This window comes from Myxine glutinosa, chromosome 2, assembly GCF_964187855.1.
Source record: "Myxine glutinosa chromosome 2, kmMyxGlut1.1, whole genome shotgun sequence".
Lineage (NCBI taxonomy): Eukaryota > Metazoa > Chordata > Myxini > Myxiniformes > Myxinidae > Myxine > Myxine glutinosa.
Window position 1 is genome coordinate 215,700,072 of NC_136262.1, and position 19,322 is coordinate 215,719,393.

At 43.6% G+C, this 19,322-nt stretch overlaps 3 protein-coding genes across 3 annotated transcripts in view; all 3 read left to right on the forward strand.

Annotated features, from left to right (window-relative positions):
* The first annotated feature begins 287 nt into the window (after positions 1-287).
* LOC137422166 (centrosomal protein POC5-like) lies at positions 288-1,794 on the forward strand. Its single transcript, XM_068108925.2, is given in 1 exon segment — positions 288-1,794. A coding segment is annotated over 1 exon segment (1,137 nt). The 5' UTR covers positions 288-367; the 3' UTR covers positions 1,505-1,794.
* A 798-nt stretch (positions 1,795-2,592) lies between these two features.
* The window catches only part of HGD (homogentisate 1,2-dioxygenase), a 62,938-nt gene continuing 46,208 nt past the window's right edge, over positions 2,593-19,322 (forward strand). Inside the window, exons 1-3 of the mRNA XM_068106302.2 lie at positions 2,593-2,726; positions 5,605-5,676; positions 5,878-5,966. Of these exons, the coding sequence (XP_067962403.2) occupies positions 2,712-2,726; positions 5,605-5,676; positions 5,878-5,966 (176 nt within the window). The 5' untranslated portion in view covers positions 2,593-2,711. The remainder of the gene's footprint in view (positions 2,727-5,604; positions 5,677-5,877; positions 5,967-19,322) is intronic.
* Positions 6,871-15,861, forward strand: LOC144888148 (protein FAM200A-like). The gene is made up of 2 exons (XM_078772237.1): positions 6,871-7,133; positions 14,143-15,861. The coding sequence occupies exons 1-2, from the start codon at positions 7,016-7,018 to the stop codon at positions 15,063-15,065; spliced, it is 1,041 nt and encodes a 346-aa protein (XP_078628363.1). The 5' UTR covers positions 6,871-7,015; the 3' UTR covers positions 15,066-15,861.

The following is a 19,322-nucleotide window of genomic DNA, read 5'->3' on the forward strand; positions in this document are numbered from 1 at the left end:
GTTTTAAAGAAAAGTGGGTTTTTAATGATGTCATATGCACACTTGATGATGATGATTTGAAAATAACCTTTCCTTGAGACCATTTTATTGTGTTTTGTTTCTTTGTGACTGAACATAACTGATTTTTTGTGCTCTTGTAATAAAAGGAAGAAACAGTCAGTCTCTCTCTCTCTCTGTCTCTCTGTCTCTCTGTCTCTCTGTTTCTCTCTCTGTCTCTCTCTCTCTGTCTCTCTCTCTCTGTCTCTCTCTATCTCTCTCTCTCTCTCTCTCTCTCTCTCTCTCTCAACCGTTTTATGCCTTGTTTGTATCGCGTTTGGTAATTCGATTTATCACAAACTTCTACATCCTCCTAACGGGCAACTGAGATATGGAAAGGCCATATGGGCAATTTGAAAATGAAGAAAGGAAAAGCAGTGTGGGCTTCAGTGATAATGATGATGAATCGAGGAAGACATCTCCAAAGTTCTTAGAGCCACAGGCCAGCGGTTCTATGTTATCAGAAAGTCTCATTGAAGTTGAACAAATTTTGGACAGAGCGAGTGAAAATCTGAAGGCAAGTGTGCTTGCTGAGCTGACTCGCTGGCAGCTGGTATTTGTTCAACAAAAAAATCAGAAAATGCAGATGGAACGTGAGCAGGAGAAGCTTAGCATCGAGCGCCTGGAGTCGGAACTAGCTAATCAGCGGCAGATGTTGCAAAGCTACGAGACTTCTGGGCAACGCAAAGATGAAGCTCTCTCCAACCTTTCAAGATGCCTTCAACGACAGAAAGAGGAAGTTGAGAAGATGAGAAATTGCAACCATTGGCGGCTGTGGCATCTTGAGCAACAGCATGAGGGCTGGACTGCATAATTGGCTTTTAAGCATCATCGGCGCACTCTCCTGTGCCACTTCATGGCGGTTTGGCGATCCATGATGCAGAACCGCTGGCGGGAACACATCAGTGAAGCTTGCCAAGCTAGGGCTCAGGCGGTCTGTCAACAACTGGGTGCTGACTATGAAGCCCGCATTGCCACGATGTTCCAGGAACAACAAGTGCTACAGACGCAAGTTACACGTTTGCTGGATGAGCGTGAGCTGTATGAGGATACTATGAAGAAGGCCTTCATGCGTGGTGTCTGTGCTCTCAACATGGAGGCGCTGAATATCTTCCAGGAAAATGACAGCGAGCCTGAATATTCAGGGCCTGGAACATCGAGGCCTCATCCTCATCTGAGCAAACGAGGTCCTGGAGCTTCTCATCCTCCCAGGGAAGCTTGTAGTGATGAAGACATTCCACGTCAACACGAAATAATTTCCCAGCAGTCTGCTGGCAGACCCCTGGATGGTCTCATGCATTGCTCATGGGGCACTTCAGCCCAACCTGAAGCACCTGGACGCGGGGCCGTCCCCCCTAACTGCAACACAACAGGTGTTTTCAAGAACTTTGCCAGGAAATACGAGAACAGGCCGTACTGGACCCCACCAAGAGTTTGGGTCTCGTTTTGCGAGGCAAAGAGGAAATGAGGCTGTTGTCGAAAATGCTTGTGCAACCTCCGTGATGGTTGAACGTCACCAACCAAACCTCCGGCAGCACACTTGGCAGCGTTCTGCGACCAGTGGGCACGGTCGAAAAGCTCGGTGGCTCCAAGAGAGCCAATGAGTGACTGCGTGACGACGACGACATTCCGACGTGCCAGTATATCTCACTTGTTTGGTACAGGTACCTATAAACAGTTATGTTTATCAGCTTCACCAGTCTTTTAAACTATGTGCCTTTTGTAGTTGTACACAACAACGAAGCCCTTCCGTTTGATTGCTTTATTTGTTATTTTTGTTCTCCACACTTGTCCCCAAGGTGTGTGTACATTGACATTTACATCCCTCCTTTGTCATGCAATAAGTTTCTCCATAAAATAAATGACAGCACAGACTACCTTTCTCTCTCTCACTCTCTCTCTCTCTCTCTCTCTCTTTCTCTGTCTCTCTCTCTCTCTCTCTCTCTCTCTTTCTCTGTCTCTCTGTCTCTGTCTCTCTCTCTCTCTCTCTCTCTCTCTCTCTCTCTCTCTCTCTCTCTCTCTCTCTCTCTCTCTGTCTCTGTCTCTGTCTCTCTCTCTCTCTCTTCTCTCTCTTCTCTCTTTTCTCTCTCTTCTCTCTCTCTTCTCTCTCTTCTCTCTCTCTTCTCTCTCTCTTCTCTCTCTTCTCTCTCTTCTCTCTCTTCTCTTCTCTCTCTTCTCTCTCTTCTCTCTTCTCTCTCTGCTTTGATTTTCATTCTCTTGCATCCTGCTCCTCCACAATCCTCAACACTGTAAACAAAATAATTAAATAAACAAATTAATACTTTCCTGGCTTTTCCTTTGTTCTTTTATTTTATATTTTAAATACAATTTACTTTTCCTTGTTGAGACAGGTGGAAAACATTGAATCAATCAATTAATTGAATAACATAATTATGGGTGGAATAATGATTGAGTATAATGTGTGCAGGTGAATCTGTCTGATCAAAGTATACTCACCAGTCACCACTCAGCTTGTATCAGTTACTTGGTTAATAGTTCACAAGGTCATGATGTCGGGATGGAGGAACGAACATTGAACCGAAAAACGAACCAATCACTATTGAGATTGTGGAGACGCCCATATTTCTGTACCCTACCTTATCCTCCCCTGACATCCCATTCTCCACCTGAATTCCCATTGTGTGGCAATCCCCTAACCCATCTCTGGACTTGGAATGGCTCAGCTTAAGGTGAAGCTCTCTTTTTGTGCTTTAAAGTTTAAATCATTCATTTTAGAGTTTGTCTTGTGTATAAAGTTTATGGTAATTGCCATTTGTCAAGGTTCTATTTATTTAATTTATTTGAGACAACTGCCTGGAAAATGCGTTTCTTGGGATCTTTCTGGTTGTCGGAATGAGTGGGAGATGTATATTGAGGGCTGTTCATGTTCAACTGATGGTTCAACTGATAGATAGGAATTTGTTTCCGAACTTGCGGAGTCACGTAAATGAGAGCACGTGACCGTTGGAGAACAGTCGAGTTTGTTATTTTAATATTTAAAGGTATAGAGTTTATTACAATGTAAGGAACGGTTAGAACATTGTAACTTGGAAAGAAGGAACACAAGTAGTGTCCTCCTGCAATTCCACTGAACATCCCGTCGCACTCTCTCCTCTCCGCTGTCTAGCTATTGCAGGCACCAGTTCGTGAAAGACTTGGTCAAACTTTCCTCGGCTGAGCCCACGAGAAGGTAACATTGATGGTGGACGTTAACATAAATACAATTAATCCTCCCTGCATAAAAACTGTTATAAATAAATTTCCGACTTACAAACAATTCGACTTACGAACAAGGGTCATGTGATGAATGCCAAATGAAAATCTGCGATATTGCATTGGTATTTTAGAGGAAACTTACACTATTCCTGGTCATCAACATGTAAAACTAGTACCTGTGAAACGTCTTTCCACCACCGTCCCGAAACCGAATGGAGCAGTTTATTGACGCACAAAACGGGATATTAAAAGTTATTTGGGTTTTTCAATCTGGGACGCATTCAAAACAACAATGGCACTCGGTATCGTGCATACCTCCACCAGGCTGAACAGTTTACGTTTTGTATCGCACTTACAGATCAGATCTGGATTCGGACCTGAACCAAAATCTAATAGTCTTGTTCCTGTCTCTTACACAACCTATCCACCAAGGTTTTGTGAAGAATCACTTAAAAATTAATTTTCGTATCCAAATCCATATTCAGATCTTCAAAATCGAATCGATTAGTCCTTGTCACACACTCAACCGATCCACCAAGTTTCGTCCAAATCCATCCACAACTTTTTGAGATATCCTGCTATGTATCGTTTTTGGCCCTATCTCTTAATGGTGAAGAATCACTTAAAAAATTAAACAACTCTCATATCCAAATCCATATTCAGATCTTCACCAAAATTTAATCAATTCTTCCTTGTCACACATCCAACCTGTCCACCAAGTTTCGTCCAAATCCATCCATACCTTTTTGAGATATCCTGCTATGTATCGTTTTTGGCCCTATCTCTTAATGGTGAAGAATCACTTTAAAAATTAAATAACTCTCATATCCAAATCCATATTCAGATCTTCACCAAAATTTAATCAATTCTTCCTTGTCACACATCCAACGTGTCCGCCAAATTTCGCCAAAATTCGTCCAACGTTTTAGGTATCCTCTTTACAGATGTGCAGACAGACAGGGATGAAAACAGCCTCCACCTATTATGGCGAAGGTAACAAACAGCATCCATGACTCGAGGCAGCTAAGTGATGCTAATCAAGATTGCGCTGGTCACGTGATCTTGAACTCATGCCGGCTACACTTTTCACGGGTTATGAGCATTCTATGTATTTTCAGTTCAGTGGATGTAATTCAGAGTACAACATTGTACCAATGAGAACCGCACCTGTGCTGCGGAGGCCGTACGCACAAGTCGCATGCGCAGTACGTGCACACACACAGAAGCTGTTCACGAAGGCGAAGACAGCGACATACCAAAATCTTAGTGCTAGGCCCCAAGCTGTGTGAGGTCCCAAGCACTATCAATGTGAGAAATTGAAGGACCAAATTTTTATTTGGCATCAGTGAGAACTTTGCGGATGTCGCGTTACAGTGGGCCAAGACCAAGCTGATGCACATACCCGACAAGTGCGATGCATGAGCTTTAGTCCGAACTGCGAGGTGAAAGAGCAGAGCAATGGAAGACAAAGTGTGTGCGGAGTTCAACGTGGGTCGTGAGCATCCTGTATCGCCAAACGGTCATAAGGGACCTTCACAGGGTGGGATACCACAGCCAGGTTGCTGTGCACCAACCTCTCATAACACCTGGTAATGCTCGTTTTGAGGGTCCAGTGGTGCAAGAAGCCCGGGCACTGAAGTGCCGAGCAGCGGAGCAAATGTGTGCCCGGTCGGTGAGAGCTCACACAGTTCTACAGCATCGGGTGCCCGGTCCTAACAGTATAAGGTTCTGGCGGTTCCATAATCGTTCCATAATAATTTTGCTGGAATAGTCTGGGCCCAATCATTCCATTAGAAAGCAGGACTGCTACGTTACCATCCTGAGCGATCATCGCTGCATCCCATGATGCAGCATTTCGTCCCTGCTGGGAGTAGTCTTTCAGGAAGGCAATGCTCTGGTCCACAGGGCACATGTTGTCACCGGATGATTTTAGGAGCACGAGGATAAAGTGACCCATCTTCCTTTGCCCTCCCAATCGCCGGACTTCAATTCCATCGAATATTTGTGGGACTGTCCGGGGAGGCGCCTAAGACTGTGGTTTCCACCTCCATCATACCGACGTGAATTGTTGAAAAATGGTGTCACATTCATCCAGAACAATTATAGACACCTGTTGACTCCATGCCATCCTGGATGCACGTGGTGGCCCAATACCCTTCTAAGTGACATTCTGTTGGTGTTTCCAAAAAAAATTGTCCACTTCCTGTAGGCCTATGTACATACAGGACATATACATACAGACAGACACACAGAGGCATTTTAGGTGTAACTGTTCTCTTTTAGTAATTTATTTCTTCATATATCATGCACTAGTTTGACATCTTTCCTAACATGACCTGTGGGATATTTTAGTACCTCTCTGGATTTGGGAATGAGTTTTCTTCAGAAGATCCTCGATACCCAGGCTCTCTTCCTCAAGGGCAGGTAATGAACCATTCATTAATTTTGACACATAGTCCAGACCAATGCTCAGCAAATCTACATTTATAGAAGTAATTCTCATGATGATGGAATATTTATTAAACAAGAGGATGAGTAATATCGATTCCAATATCAAATAAGCATTTGGTAATGTTATGCAGTTTATATTTACAAGACTGAAAATATCTATTGTCTGCTTCTCAGAATAATCCCCAGATTTGTCCTTATGGATTGTACGCTGAGCAGTTGTCCGGTACTGCATTCACCTGTCCACGCAGTATTAATCAGCGCAGGTGAGACCAATGTGTTGAGGGGTTTCTACTAAATCTCTAACATAAAATAAATTGTTAAATTGCTATAGACAGGATAGAAGGAGCTTTTGTCATTTCTTCCTTGTTTTATGTAGTGAATGAATGAATGCTGTCTCAGTCTTTGACATGCTACCTTGTAGATTAATTTTTTGGGTCTGAGCCAACTGATTTGTATCCTTTACAAAGTTTACATGTTTTTTAAAAAAGTCTTATAAGACTCATGGAGGAACTTGTATGTATATCACAAAATGGACAAATTCATGTAGTTTACATTTGGACAAGGAAACTTTCAGATGAGTGTACTTTACATGAATTACAAATTTATTCCAAGGAACTTGGTCACAGGTGGTGACCATTTGGCCCATCATGATTGTACTTTCAAAATAATCAAACAGTATCGGGGATTTGAATCTGGAATCCCAGCATCATACCAAGAGCAGCGCTCAAATTTTCTGGAAATTGCGTTTATAATCAAGCGAAAAGTTATTTAAATTTTATGTTGTTTAAACTGACGTTCCGCAACCTATGGGTCGCGACCCAATGTTTGGGTTGCGAAGGATTTTCAGTGGGTCGCTCGATCGTTTCAGAAATCGCGGGGAAAAAACTTTATCGACGATTTACTTCTCCCGACTGAACAGAACAGAGATCAAACGAACGCCGACACAAACTTTATAGTGTGGACTCTTCTACCGCGCTGTACCGATGTACCGCGATGTACCGCGCATGCATCCGGTCAGTCAGATCATACGTTTAGTTTCCGACATGCGAATGTCCATTGCTTTTCATTCGAAAGATTGAGCTGTAAGCGTAAGGTACTCGCCATGGCTAGAAAGTATCAGCCTGTGTTCCTGAACTATGGGTTCACCTTGAATATCGATTAGCACAATGTTCATCGACCACAGTGTGTGATATGCCTTGACGTGTTGGCCAAGGAGTCCCTCAGGCCCCAAAAGCTGAAACGGCACCTCGAGAAGAAACATGGAGATCATGTCAACAAGTCGCGGGAGTTTTTTCTCCGGAAAGAACGCGAGATGAACAACAGCAAGTCAGTGATGAGTTCGGCTGTTTTTCCGTCGAAGGGATTGACCAAAGCCAGCTACCTGGTGGCGGAGAAGATAGCCAAAGAAAAGAAACCGTACACTATTGCGGGTAAGTTTTTTGGGTTTTTTCGTAAAAGTATTTCACTGCATTGGCGGTTTGTAGGTTCATAAAGTAATACATGGTGCTGTAAGTATAGTTAAATTTAGTTTTTCATTTCGTCTTTAGAATATTGATGTGTCGGGCTCTTGCTTACTATTACTCGTGCCATGTATACGTTGGTATATCACAACTTCGTAAGTTTTATTGTTTGTTGCAATACAGCCATTCTTAAACTTTTCCTCTTTTTTAAAAGTACGTACGGCAATCACATCATAGGCCTACATATTGAATTTTTATAATGCCTTGGAACAGCGGTTCTTAACCTGTAGTCCTTGAGCCAACCGGCCATTTTTTGAAGTGAATGCTCCGGGGGGGGGGGGGGGGGGGGAGTAATTCTCATTATGATTTTCCATTAGACCAATGTCTCAAGTGTCAGAAAAGGTGTGATGGACATCTGAGAACGGTAGCTTAGTGCCCGGATGGACGCCATCTTTGAAACCACCCAGCTCGAAAATGCCCATTTGGTGGGGTACATTGTTGCACGTGTATCTGGACTTCTATACTAGCTATCGATGTGCGGTTGACGACTAAATATACGTCCGATGTGTACCGTCTAAATAAAAAATAATATGAAGCATTTTGTTTTAGATTAATTATTATAAAAATCAATTATCGAAAAAAAATCATATATTTTTCAATATTTTATTATTAGACTTGTACTTTTTTTAGTGAAACAACACTGGTATGATTTTCCAAATTATGCATTGTGCTACACCGTTTATCTGTCTATAAAAATAACTCAAAAACTAAAACATATCATCCACCACGAGTGTACACAAAAAATATATGAAAAGGCATGCACTTCCCACAAACCGAAACTATGTCAGTTGGAATTTCCCGCCGATATATAATCAACCCACAGAACCCAGTGCCGAAAGTGACGTCAGTCTATTCTATATCTATATTCTATATTCTATATCTCAGTCTGAGATTTGTTGCGGTGACCTGATTAATTTCTGAGGGGGGGGGGGGGGGGGTGGGTGGCTTAAGAACTAAAAGTGAACATGTTAGATGGCGCCACATACAACTCTATTATAGAGTTGTATTGTGGCGCCATCTAACATGTTCACTGACTTGGATGAGTATGTCTATGTAAGCTGGCGAGCTTTTCGGATATCGGAGTAATCTAACGTCAGTCTTTTTGTTCTTTCAGCTGAGATGGCCGGTGTCGAGGCGAAACGGGCGAAGATTGAACCTGAGTCCGGAACGTGCATCCTGTGCAGCAAGAAGTCGCCACTCTTTGAACTAAGCAAGGCAGCGGGCAACAGTTCTTGGAAGACATTGTGTGACGCAGCCGCAGTTAGAAACTTTTATTCAATTCTAAAGCTAGTCCAAGAAGGCGCAGTTGAACTTCCTAATATTCCAATATTATACCATAGGGCTTGTAGATCAGACTTCACTCACAAAAACCACCTAGCTACTTTGACCAATGCAGCTAGAAGTTCTTCAGTTGATACTGGCGATGCGGTGCGACGGCGATCATCACGGGAAGAGACAGGATCAACTTCAACGGTCTACGATGATAAATGCATTTTTTGCCAGCGTGCTTCAAAATTCATAAAAGGCAGTCGTACCCGTGAAACAGTTGTCTTGGCTGTTGAACTTCGAGCAGATAAGACAATAAGAGATGCTGCGACAGCTCGCAATGATGAGAGAGTTTTGGCATTGACTACACGAGATATGGTTGCAGCTGAGGCTCACTACCACTTCTCCTGCTATAGAAACTACACACGGCCCCAAAAACCTCAAGTAGAAACTGACATTGAAGATAATATCGAGAAAAAAGAAATGATACGATGTATATTCAATTTCATTCGCACTGACTTGTTCTTGAACCCGAGGATTGTTCCAATAGTTGATGTTGCAACAGATATCCTGTCTTCAGATACATTTTCAGTTGATGTTCGTGACTCCATCAAGAAGAATCTGCAGCGCACATTACAAAGAGAGTTTGGAGAATCGCTCATCTTCTTCAATGTGAAACACCGTGTATACTTGATGCCCGATAATCTGACAAAGCGAGAGATTGCTGCAGAGTGCGTAAACCTGAAAGCAGAAGTGAAAGCATTTGAACGAACGGACGGTGAAAGTAACATTGTGCGTGCAGCTACTTCACTGCGACACCAGATCAAAGATGCTCATTACAATGAACGTTGGCCGCCTCAGCCAGCAGAACTCACTTCAGATTACGTGAAGATACCAGATTCTCTTCGTGTATTTCTGCATACTTTGATTTGCGGGAGTGGGGGTAGCTCTGCGCGTGCCGACACACTGGTATGGTCGATGGCTCAAGATATCATCAATGCTGTACACCGGGGTACCATCAGAACATCGAAGCATGTCCTACTTCCGTGGGTCATGAAAACGCTCACCGGTAATACAGAGGTCATCAGAATATTGAATCGACTCGGGCACGGATGTTCGTACACAGTTCTGGAAGAAATCGAGACAGCGCTATGCATAGACAAATTAGCAAGTGTGGAGAAAGATACAGTACCACTTCCGTCACATGTGCACCCTTCGGTCCCGACTGTATTAGCATTCGATAACATCGACAGGCTAGAGGAATCGCTGAGTGGAGGCGGAACATCGCATCGCGTCAACGGTATCATCGTCCAACCGAAGTCGCAGTCGTGTTTGCCGCCCCAACCTCCATCGGCAGTATCCAAAGCAGATAAGAAGCGATCTATCCCGTCATCCAGCGATTTAGTTCCAATATACAGCGGTGGGAAACGAGAGGGCCCACCTGCAATCAAGCCTGCAGATCTTTCTGACACTCTTGCAGGCGCAACATCCCTTGCGCAGCGCCGAAATCACGTATGGATTATGACTCGCATGCTGGAACCATGCGACCAGACAATCAGTTCGTGGACTGGTTTCAACATCATGACTAGAGATCGTGTTCAGGTGACGGAAGATGTAGTTGGCTACCTGCCGACTATAAACGCGCCTGCCACAGATATGGCAACAGTGCAAGAAATCCTCAGAGAAGCTCTGAACATCATGTCATCACTTCAGCTTGAGCGTATACCGGTGGTGCTAGACCAGGCACTATTTGCTAAGGCGACCGAAATAGCATGGAAAGATGTCGATCGATATGGAAGAATCGTGCTCATGATGGGGAACTTCCATACCATCTGTAACTTCATGTCGAGCATTGGGAAAATGTTTGGAGATGCAGGCCTTCGGGATGTAGCTGTTGAGTCAGGAGTAATCGCTGAAGGTTCCATCAACAGGGTTCTGGAAGGCAAGCAATACAACCGTGCTGTGCGACTCCACAAGTTGATGTACGAGGCACTAATGCGCATCATTTGGAAGGGCTTCCAGGTGTGGATAGAAAGCAATCATCCTGACAAGGAACCCCAGATTCGAAGCACTGACCTCAAAATTCGCAGCATCAAGGAGGATGTTTGCCACGAGACTCTCGCTGCTGCTCTCGATGATGATTCATGTGTACAGAGCTTTGACATGTTCGCGAAATACCTACATTTTCTGCGAACCAAACATGGAGACCTGGCTCGCTTCTGGATGATGTATATTGATATGGTAGAGACCCTGCTGGGGTTGATTCGTGCGGATAGAGAAGGCGACTGGATGCTTCACTTGGCTTGTGTCAGAAGAGTGATCCCTTGGTGTTTCGCAATGAACAAGGTGAACTATGCTAGATATCTACCAGTGTACTATGCACAGATGACGCAACTCCACGAAACATGCCCCGAGTTGTACAGGCATTTCAATCAAGGCTACTTCTCCGTACAGCTTAGACCAGGGAATCCATTTGCCAGAATCGCTGTTGATCAGACAACAGAAGAAACAGTAAACAAAGATACGCAAACAGCTGGAGGAACACGAGGTTTTAGTCTTCGACAAGGGGCTGTGTCACGATACTATCTAACTGCAGAAAATCGGGCTACTGCACTGAGGCAACTACGAGAAACTATCCTTGTGAATGGCAGCGACACATCTCACGCCAAGCACCCTGACTTGTCTACTTCTCGCATCAAACGTGATGAGTCTGGCGTCACAGCTATCTGTGATCTACTGGAAAATGACTGGACCAATCCATTCGCCGATGATCCGTCATGTCTTCTCAGTATATCTACCGGAGCGGCTGCGAGGGAGGACGTTTCTAATGACCTACTCAACACCCTGCAAAAGGGGGAAGCGGCGTATCAAAGCTTCCAGAAACGTCTTGAAGAGGGAACAGGCTTTCATGACACATTGAACAAGCTAAACTTGAAGACCTTTGGTAAGATCAAGCAGAAAGTTGTGAAGGGCACAAACAAGGAGATCGTCCTGAGAGCTGACAGACAACTGTTTGCCACCATGATACTCATCGCCAAGACAAGGAACCTCGACATGCAACTTGTCCTTTGTCACCCACTAGGGCCGTTACCATGGTCTTTGGCAAACGTTGATGGGTCAATGAAAAAAACGAACAAAGCTGCACTTGCGAAACACATGGAAGGTCTTGTGGAACCAGCCGAGAACGTTGACAAGCGAAGTGCAACAATAATTGATGCGATGGCTCTCATACAAAAGATGCATGGCGAGAACGACACGTTCGAAGAACTATCTGACCGCATCCTTGCTGCAGCGCTTCACGCTGGTCAAGGCAGTGAGCGCATCGATGTTGTCTTTGACACATACACAGAAGAATCCATCAAAGCAGCTGAGCGTGTGAACCGCGGTTCAAATGAAGGCATCAGTTTCAGCGAGATCAGACCCGCACACAAAATCATGAACTGGCGGCGTCTCCTTGCTTGCAGCCAGACAAAGGAGAAACTGGTTGTGTTTCTGGCGGAGTCGTGGAAACATGAAACAAATCGCGAAAAGCTAGGCAACAGAACACTGTATGTCACCTGTGGTGAAAAATGTCTGGTACTGACCCGCGATAGGTGGAAGTTGGTGCAAGCACTCGAATGTAGCCACGAGGAAGCAGACACGCGTATGTTTCTCCACGCAAAGCACGCCGCTACCCACTACAAGACGATCATCTTAGTGGCAGATGACACCGACGTTCTGATCATCAGTCTTCATCTCAGCAGAACCATCGATAGTCAGCTCTTCATCAGACGAGGAACAAAGGTTCGAGTCAGAATGATCGACGTTGGAAAGTTGGCTGCGGTATTGGGGTCTGGAGTTTGCAGTGCATTGCCAGGGCTTCATGCATGGAGCGGGTGTGACACTGTGAGTGCTCTGGCTAGCCAAGGAAAGATAAAGGCTTTGAAGCTTGTGCAAGCGAATGAGCTGTATCTTCAAGCATTCACAGATCTGGGATCTTCGTGGAATGTACCAACAGACGTCTTCAATAGCATTCAGGCCTTCACGTGTCAGCTGTACGCCAAGAACACGAAGATCGTCGGTGTTAATTCGCTCCGTTATCACATGTTCTGTGCAAAGAAGGGCCAGATCGAATCTGGACAATTGCCGCCTTGTGAAGACTCCTTGATGCAGCATACGCTTAGGGCCAACTATCAGGCGGCTATCTGGCGACGCAGCCTTGAAAACCTACCAGACGTCCCAACACCATCAGCAGGACATGGTTGGGAACTCGATGATGGCGGTTTGCTCACAATCCGATGGATGGTGGGTCTACCAGCTCCAGATGTCGTCTTGAATCTCATCTCATGCACATGCAGAAGGACGTGTCGACCGTCAGATTGCTCCTGCATACTGAATGGGTTGAAGTGCACTGTTGTGTGTAAGCTGCAGGGATGCTCCAACATGGTGCAGGATGATGCTATCGTGGCTCAGGATGCCAATGACTCTGATGGCGACTCTGATGATTAACTTTGTGTGCACTGTATATTGTATAGCATATGTTGTTCTCTATTATAATGCAGGCCAAATTGCCTGAAAATCTTTATAGACAGATAAACGGTTTAGCAAAATGTATAATTTGGAAGATCATACCGGTGTTATTTGACTAAAACATGACATGTTCAATGATACCTCCGCTTGCTTATTAGGAATATACATCGTATGGTGTTAAAATCAGCTCCATACGTCTTTCCAAACTCTAGTAATGAATAATTAATATAATTGGCGGCCATTTTGAAATCCAAGATGGCCACCAAAGTGCAGATTTCCTATGTAACAATTTCCGCCTGCTTATTAGATATCGTATGGTGTTAAAATCCTCTCCGTACGACATTCCTAACTTGCGTTATCGTCAGAATAGATAATGCCAGCGGCGGCCTAAGTCATTTTATGCCTCTTTACATTTATTTGTTGTAAACTCGTGGTGGATGATATGTTTTAGTTTTTGAGTTATTTTTATAGACAGATAAACGGTGTAGCACAATGCATAATTTGGAAAATCATACCAGTGTTGTTTCACTAAAAAAAGTACAAGTCTAATAATAAAATATTGAAAAATATATGATTTTTTTTCGATAATTGATTTTTATAATAATTAATCTAAAACAAAATGCTTCATATTATTTTTTATTTAGACGGTACACATCGGACGTATATTTAGTCGTCAACCGCACATCGATAGCTAGTATAGAAGTCCAGATACACGTGCAACAATGTACCCCACCAAATGGGCATTTTCGAGCTGGGTGGTTTCAAAGATGGCGTCCATCCGGGCACTAAGCTACCGTTCTCAGATGTCCATCACACCTTTTCTGACACTTGAGACATTGGTCTAATGGAAAATCATAATGAGAATTACTCCCCCCGCCGGAGCATTACTTTTGGTCTGGCTCAAGGACTACTGGGGGTCGTGACGTACGCGCATACGCGAACAAAATACTGTGTGTGGTGTGTACCTTTGTTAGGTTCCTAAAAATGGGCTCAATAAATTGATATGTTATTTATGACCCCTTCATGAGCCCTGGAAAACCCCAAACGACCCCCAGGTTCGGATCCGCTGCCTTGGAACAAAATCAAGATTAATCACAAAGTGAAAGAAATGTTCATGTGTTATTTTATTTATCTTGTATTGCAGAGCAACTCATCCTGCCATGCGCCAAGGCGATGTGCAGAGAAGTGCTTGGAGAGACGGCGGTTTCTAAGATGAGCACCATTCCGCTTTCTGCCGACACGATTCGCCGACGGATAATAGACATGGGCGAAGACATCGAGCCCCAGCTGTACGCAAACCTAGAGGCCAACAAGTTTGTCGTCCAGTTGGACGGGTCAATGGACATCTCACAGAAGGCGTTGATCCTCATCTTTGTTCGTTATCGGCATGGCGATGACTTTATGGAGGATCTTCTGGCATGTGACGAGCTACAGACCAAGACCACGGCCGCAGAAATATTCGCAGTCGTCAACAAACACATCGCATTGCATAGCCACAGGTGGGAAGACTGTGTTGGCGTTTGTACCGATGGTGCGGCATCGATGACAGGTCGGCGCAGCGGTGTCATTAAGCTCATCCAAGATGTGGCACCAGAGGAAAGCTGGACCCACTGCTTCCTAAACCGCGAGGCATTAGCGGTGAAAGAGATGTCACCTGGACTTGCCGAAGTAATGGACATTGCAGTGAAAACAATCAACCATCTCAGGAAGAGCGCCCTAAATTCGAGGTTATTTGCAGAGCTGTGTAAGGAGCAAGATGCAGAACACACCACGGTGCTGTATTTTGCAGCTGTTCGCTGGCTCTCCAGAGGAGATGCTTTGGCAAGATTGTATGAACTTCGCGACCAGGTCCTCGCATTCTTTGAGGTGGCTAGGTCAGACCTGGCAGTCTACTACAAAAACAACAAATTCATCGCAACATTGGCATACATGGCCGACATCTTCAACTTGTTGAACAATCTGAACATATCGTTCCAGGGCAAAACGAACAAGCAGGCGAAAACCGTGTTCGTAATGTATGACAAGATGGCGGCGTTCAAGTCAAAGCTGGATCTATGGAAGAGATGAGTACAGACCAATGATGAATTTGACATGTTCGAAAACCTGGATGATCTGCTGAGCAAGAGTGTTGAGGAACGTGTGGACATTAAGGATGTCATCGTCGAACATCTGGTGAACCTGCGCAAACGATTTGACGAATACTTTCCTGTTGATCCACGCGTGGAGAAGAAGTGGATCCGAGACCCTTATTCAGTCGACGTTCAGCAGTGTTGCAACTTGTCCAACAGATTGAAAGAGGACTTGATCGACATCGTGTCCGACGGTACACTTGAGACATTGTTCGGGAAGGACACTTTAATAAAGTTTTGGCTGACAGTGTCTCATGAGTACCCAGAGATTGCACATCTCGCGGTAAAGTTCCTGATGCCATTCACGACGACGTGGATGTGTGAGGCAGGTTTCTCAACGGTGACATATCTGAAGTCCGAGTATCGGAACAAACTGGAGACGGTGGCCCTGTGCGACAACCTGAGAGTCGCATTGTCGCCGCTTCAAAGCCGAATCGATGATCTCGGAGCCAATATGCAAAGTCAACCGTCGCACTGATGTGGATAATCCACATCCACAATGTTGCAAACGGAACATTTGAATTGGGCTTGTAAGATTCACTTTCGGGTTTAATCAGTGAAAGTTGTTTATTTAATGTTGTTCATGATAACGGAACATTGAACCTGGATATAAGTTCCGATGCATATCGGGTTTTTTCAGTAAAAGTTATTCTTGTTTTGTTTATCAGTTCATGTTACATTTTAAGTTCATCATCAATTCACGATGAAGATTAAAATGAAGTTCAAACACCTTATCTTGGCGTGTCACTTTAATAATTAAAGTTTTATTCTATTTCATAAAAGATACACCGCCAATGAATGTTGTGAGATTCATCTTCATCTTCATCCTCATCATTAAATCTTCATCCGGATTCATCGTAGGGGCGGATTCATCTCTTCCGAAGCTACTAACAAGGCAGGGAGTTTACGCCTGATTGGCTGACAATATCAAGTGGGCGGGGTCTGTGATCGAAGTCGCTGCTCATTCTCAAGGGGGGCGTGGTCTCTCGCTCTCTCTCTCCTCATGGTCGTGGAGATCCGTACAAACTAACAACAAAATAAGGACAGTGTTTGGTATGATTGTCGTCACTTTGCTTTAATGTTCAATTACGAATTGTACTACTGTACAAAGATGATGAACCGAACCCTTACCAAGGGGGGGTGGGGGATTCGATGGGTCGCGACTGGATGCCTGGGTTTTTTTATTGGGTCCTGGGCTAAAAAGGTTGCGGGATGCAGGTTTAAACCAATTGTTATGGGGAGAGGGTAGTATTTCCTGCCCATGACCTGACCCTGGATACCCCGACCCAAGCAAATATGCATAAATTTGAAAGAGAATGGCCAAGCCGTTTGCGATTCTATAAGGGTCAGACATACATATATGCATACATACTTGCATGCAAACGTATTCACCCCCAACCAATAAAGCCACAGAAACAATGTTTCCAAATGAACTTTTTCATTCATAACTGAAGAGATCAAACTAAACACTGTTATAGTTGAAGGAGGTTACATATCAGGAATACCTGCAAAAAACATGTACAAATCAAAATTCATTGGTTGCAAAAGTATTCAGCCCCTTAGGTCAGTTTGTTCTATTTTTAGGTCAGAAAGTTCAATTTTCATCTCATCTGACCACAAAACGTATCTCCACATGCTTGCTGTACCATTAAGATGCTTTTTCGGCAACTCAATACGAGCTTGTGGATGCGTCTTTTTCAGTAATGGCTTCCTTCTTGCCACCTGTCCATGGAGGCCAACATTGTAAAGGGAACGGGATATTGTTGATTGATTAACAATGACCCCCATCTCGGACATAGAGCCTTGCAGATCTTTCAAAATCATTGTTGGATTTACAGTAGCTTTACAGATTTACATAAAGTCATGAATGACAAAGTCATTTACGGAACCAGTTTCCTGCTTGTCCGGCTGCTGAGTTTAGATGGGCGACCTGATCTGGGTAGAATCTGGGTGATATGATACAGTCATGGCCAAAAATATTGGCACCCTTGAACTTTTCTCAAATAACTCACAATTTTCTCTAAAAAATAAGTTGAAATTGACGAAAGTATTTGGTCTCCACAATCTTTATTTCACTGTTAATATTACAAAACCTTTGTTTTTGATTCAGAACTTGATATATCCTTTTACATCTGAAAATAAAAAGAAATGGCATTGACAAAATTATTGACACCCGACTTAATATTTGGTAGCACAGACTTTGGACAAAATAACTGCAGTCAAGCACTTCCTACAGCCACGAATGAGCTTCCTACACCTCTCTACTGGCAGTTTGTCCCACTCTTCTTGTGCAAACTACTCCAGCTCTCCCAGATTTGAAGGGTGCCTTCTCCCAACTGCTGTTTTGAGATCTTCCCACAGGGGTTCAATAGGATTGAGATCTGGACTCATTGCTGCCACTTCAGACCAGTCCAGCGTTTTGTCTTGAACCATTCCAGGGTGTTTTTTGAAGTGTGTTTGGGGTCATTGTCCTGCTGCAAGACCCATGACCTTCGACGGAGACCCTACTTTCTGACACTGGGTTGAACATTGTGCTCCAAAATTCATGGTAATCTCCTGATTTCATGATGCCATTCACACATTCAAGGCAAACAGTGACAGAGGCAGCACAGCAACCCCAATACATCACTGAACCTCCTCCATGTTTAACTGTAGGGAAGGTGTTCTTTTCTTTAAAGGCTTCATTTTGTTTTCTATAAACATAGAGATGATGTGCTTTAATAAAAAGCTCTAATTTGGTCTCATCTATCCACAGGACATTCTCCCAGAAGGATTTTGGCTTGTTCAGGTGTGTTTTGATAAATTCCAGTCGGGCTTTCTCAGCAGTGGGGTCCTCTTGGGTCTCCTACCATAGAACCCCATTTCATTGAGTTGGTGACGCATGGTGCAAGTTCAACCTGTTGTACCTTGTGTCTTAAGATCAGCTTGAATCTGTTTGGCAGTTGATTGAGGTGCTTTCTCCACCATTCAAACAATCCTTCGCTGCAATCTTCGATCAAGTGTTCTCTTGCGGCCACATCCAGGGAGGTTGGATACAGTGCCATGGGCCTTAAACTTCCTGATAACATTGCGTATGGTGGACACATGAACAACAAGGTCTCTGGAGATGGACTTGTAGCCTTGAGATTGTCCATGCTTGGCTACAATCTTGTGTCTGACCTCCTCAGACAATTCTCTGGTTTTCTTTCTATTCTCCATGCTCATTGCGGGACACACAGTGACACAAAACAGCAGAATGACTCCTTTTCTCCATTCAAACTGGTTGAATGAGTGATTTTTATATTGCAGGCACATGCAACTCACCACAGGTGAGTTCAATTTGAAAGTAAAGGAGAATCACCTGCTTAAAATCTAATTATTTCTAACAACTTCTGAATTCTAAAAGGTGCCAATAATATTGTTCGGGCCATTTTAGGATTTCTGTGTGGAATAAGCTAAGATTTAGTAATTTTTTTCAGCTTTTTTTGTTTTGTTTCACTGCAAACCAAAGAAATACATATGTGGATACCAAAAGATTTTTTAAATTTCGACAATTTTCTGGAAGGAATTGTCCATTATTTGAAAAATGTGAAAGGGTACCAATATTTTTGGCCACAACTGTATGATTTCCACTTCTTCATGATTGATATCACCATACTAAAATGGATAATGAGGGACTTTGAAATCTTCTTATAACCCTCTCCTGAACGGTGCTTCCCCATCATTTTATGTCTGACATCGTTGAAAAGCTCCTCGGTCTTTACGTTTGCCTTGTTGGTTTACCAAGTGAGTTGCACCTTAAAACTCTTTAGATGAGTGGTGGAGCTTAATTTTTAATTTATACCATTGATTACATACAGGTGAAACCTATTACACATATTTTGTAAACTATTACACATATTTTGTAACCTTTCAAACAAATAATGTGCCCCTGAGTGATTTCGAGTTCATTAGGCAAAGGGGTTTGAATACTTATGCAACTGAGAATCATCTGATTTTCTCTATTAGTCAAACTTATTTACATTTTATGTGCATTTTATACAGTATCATATTAGTAGTTTGTGAAGACTTTATATTGTTATGATTTTGGGGTATGGATGAAATACCTTAATGAAGTTCAGAATGTGTAGATTAGTATGCTCCGAGTGGCGTGAAGAAGAAGAACCCACGTCGATGTAAATTAAGTTAGGCCGACTGTCCGGGTAAGGGCATTTAT

Excerpts from the sequence above, each read along its gene's own strand:
- LOC144888148 (XM_078772237.1), top strand. The coding sequence starts at position 7,016 with ATGAACAACAGCAAGTCAGTGATGAGTTCGGCTGTTTTTCCGTCGAAG. Across the intron at positions 7,134-14,142 it reads GAAACCGTACACTATTGCGG|AGCAACTCATCCTGCCATGC; the intron begins GTAAGTTTTTTG and ends CTTGTATTGCAG.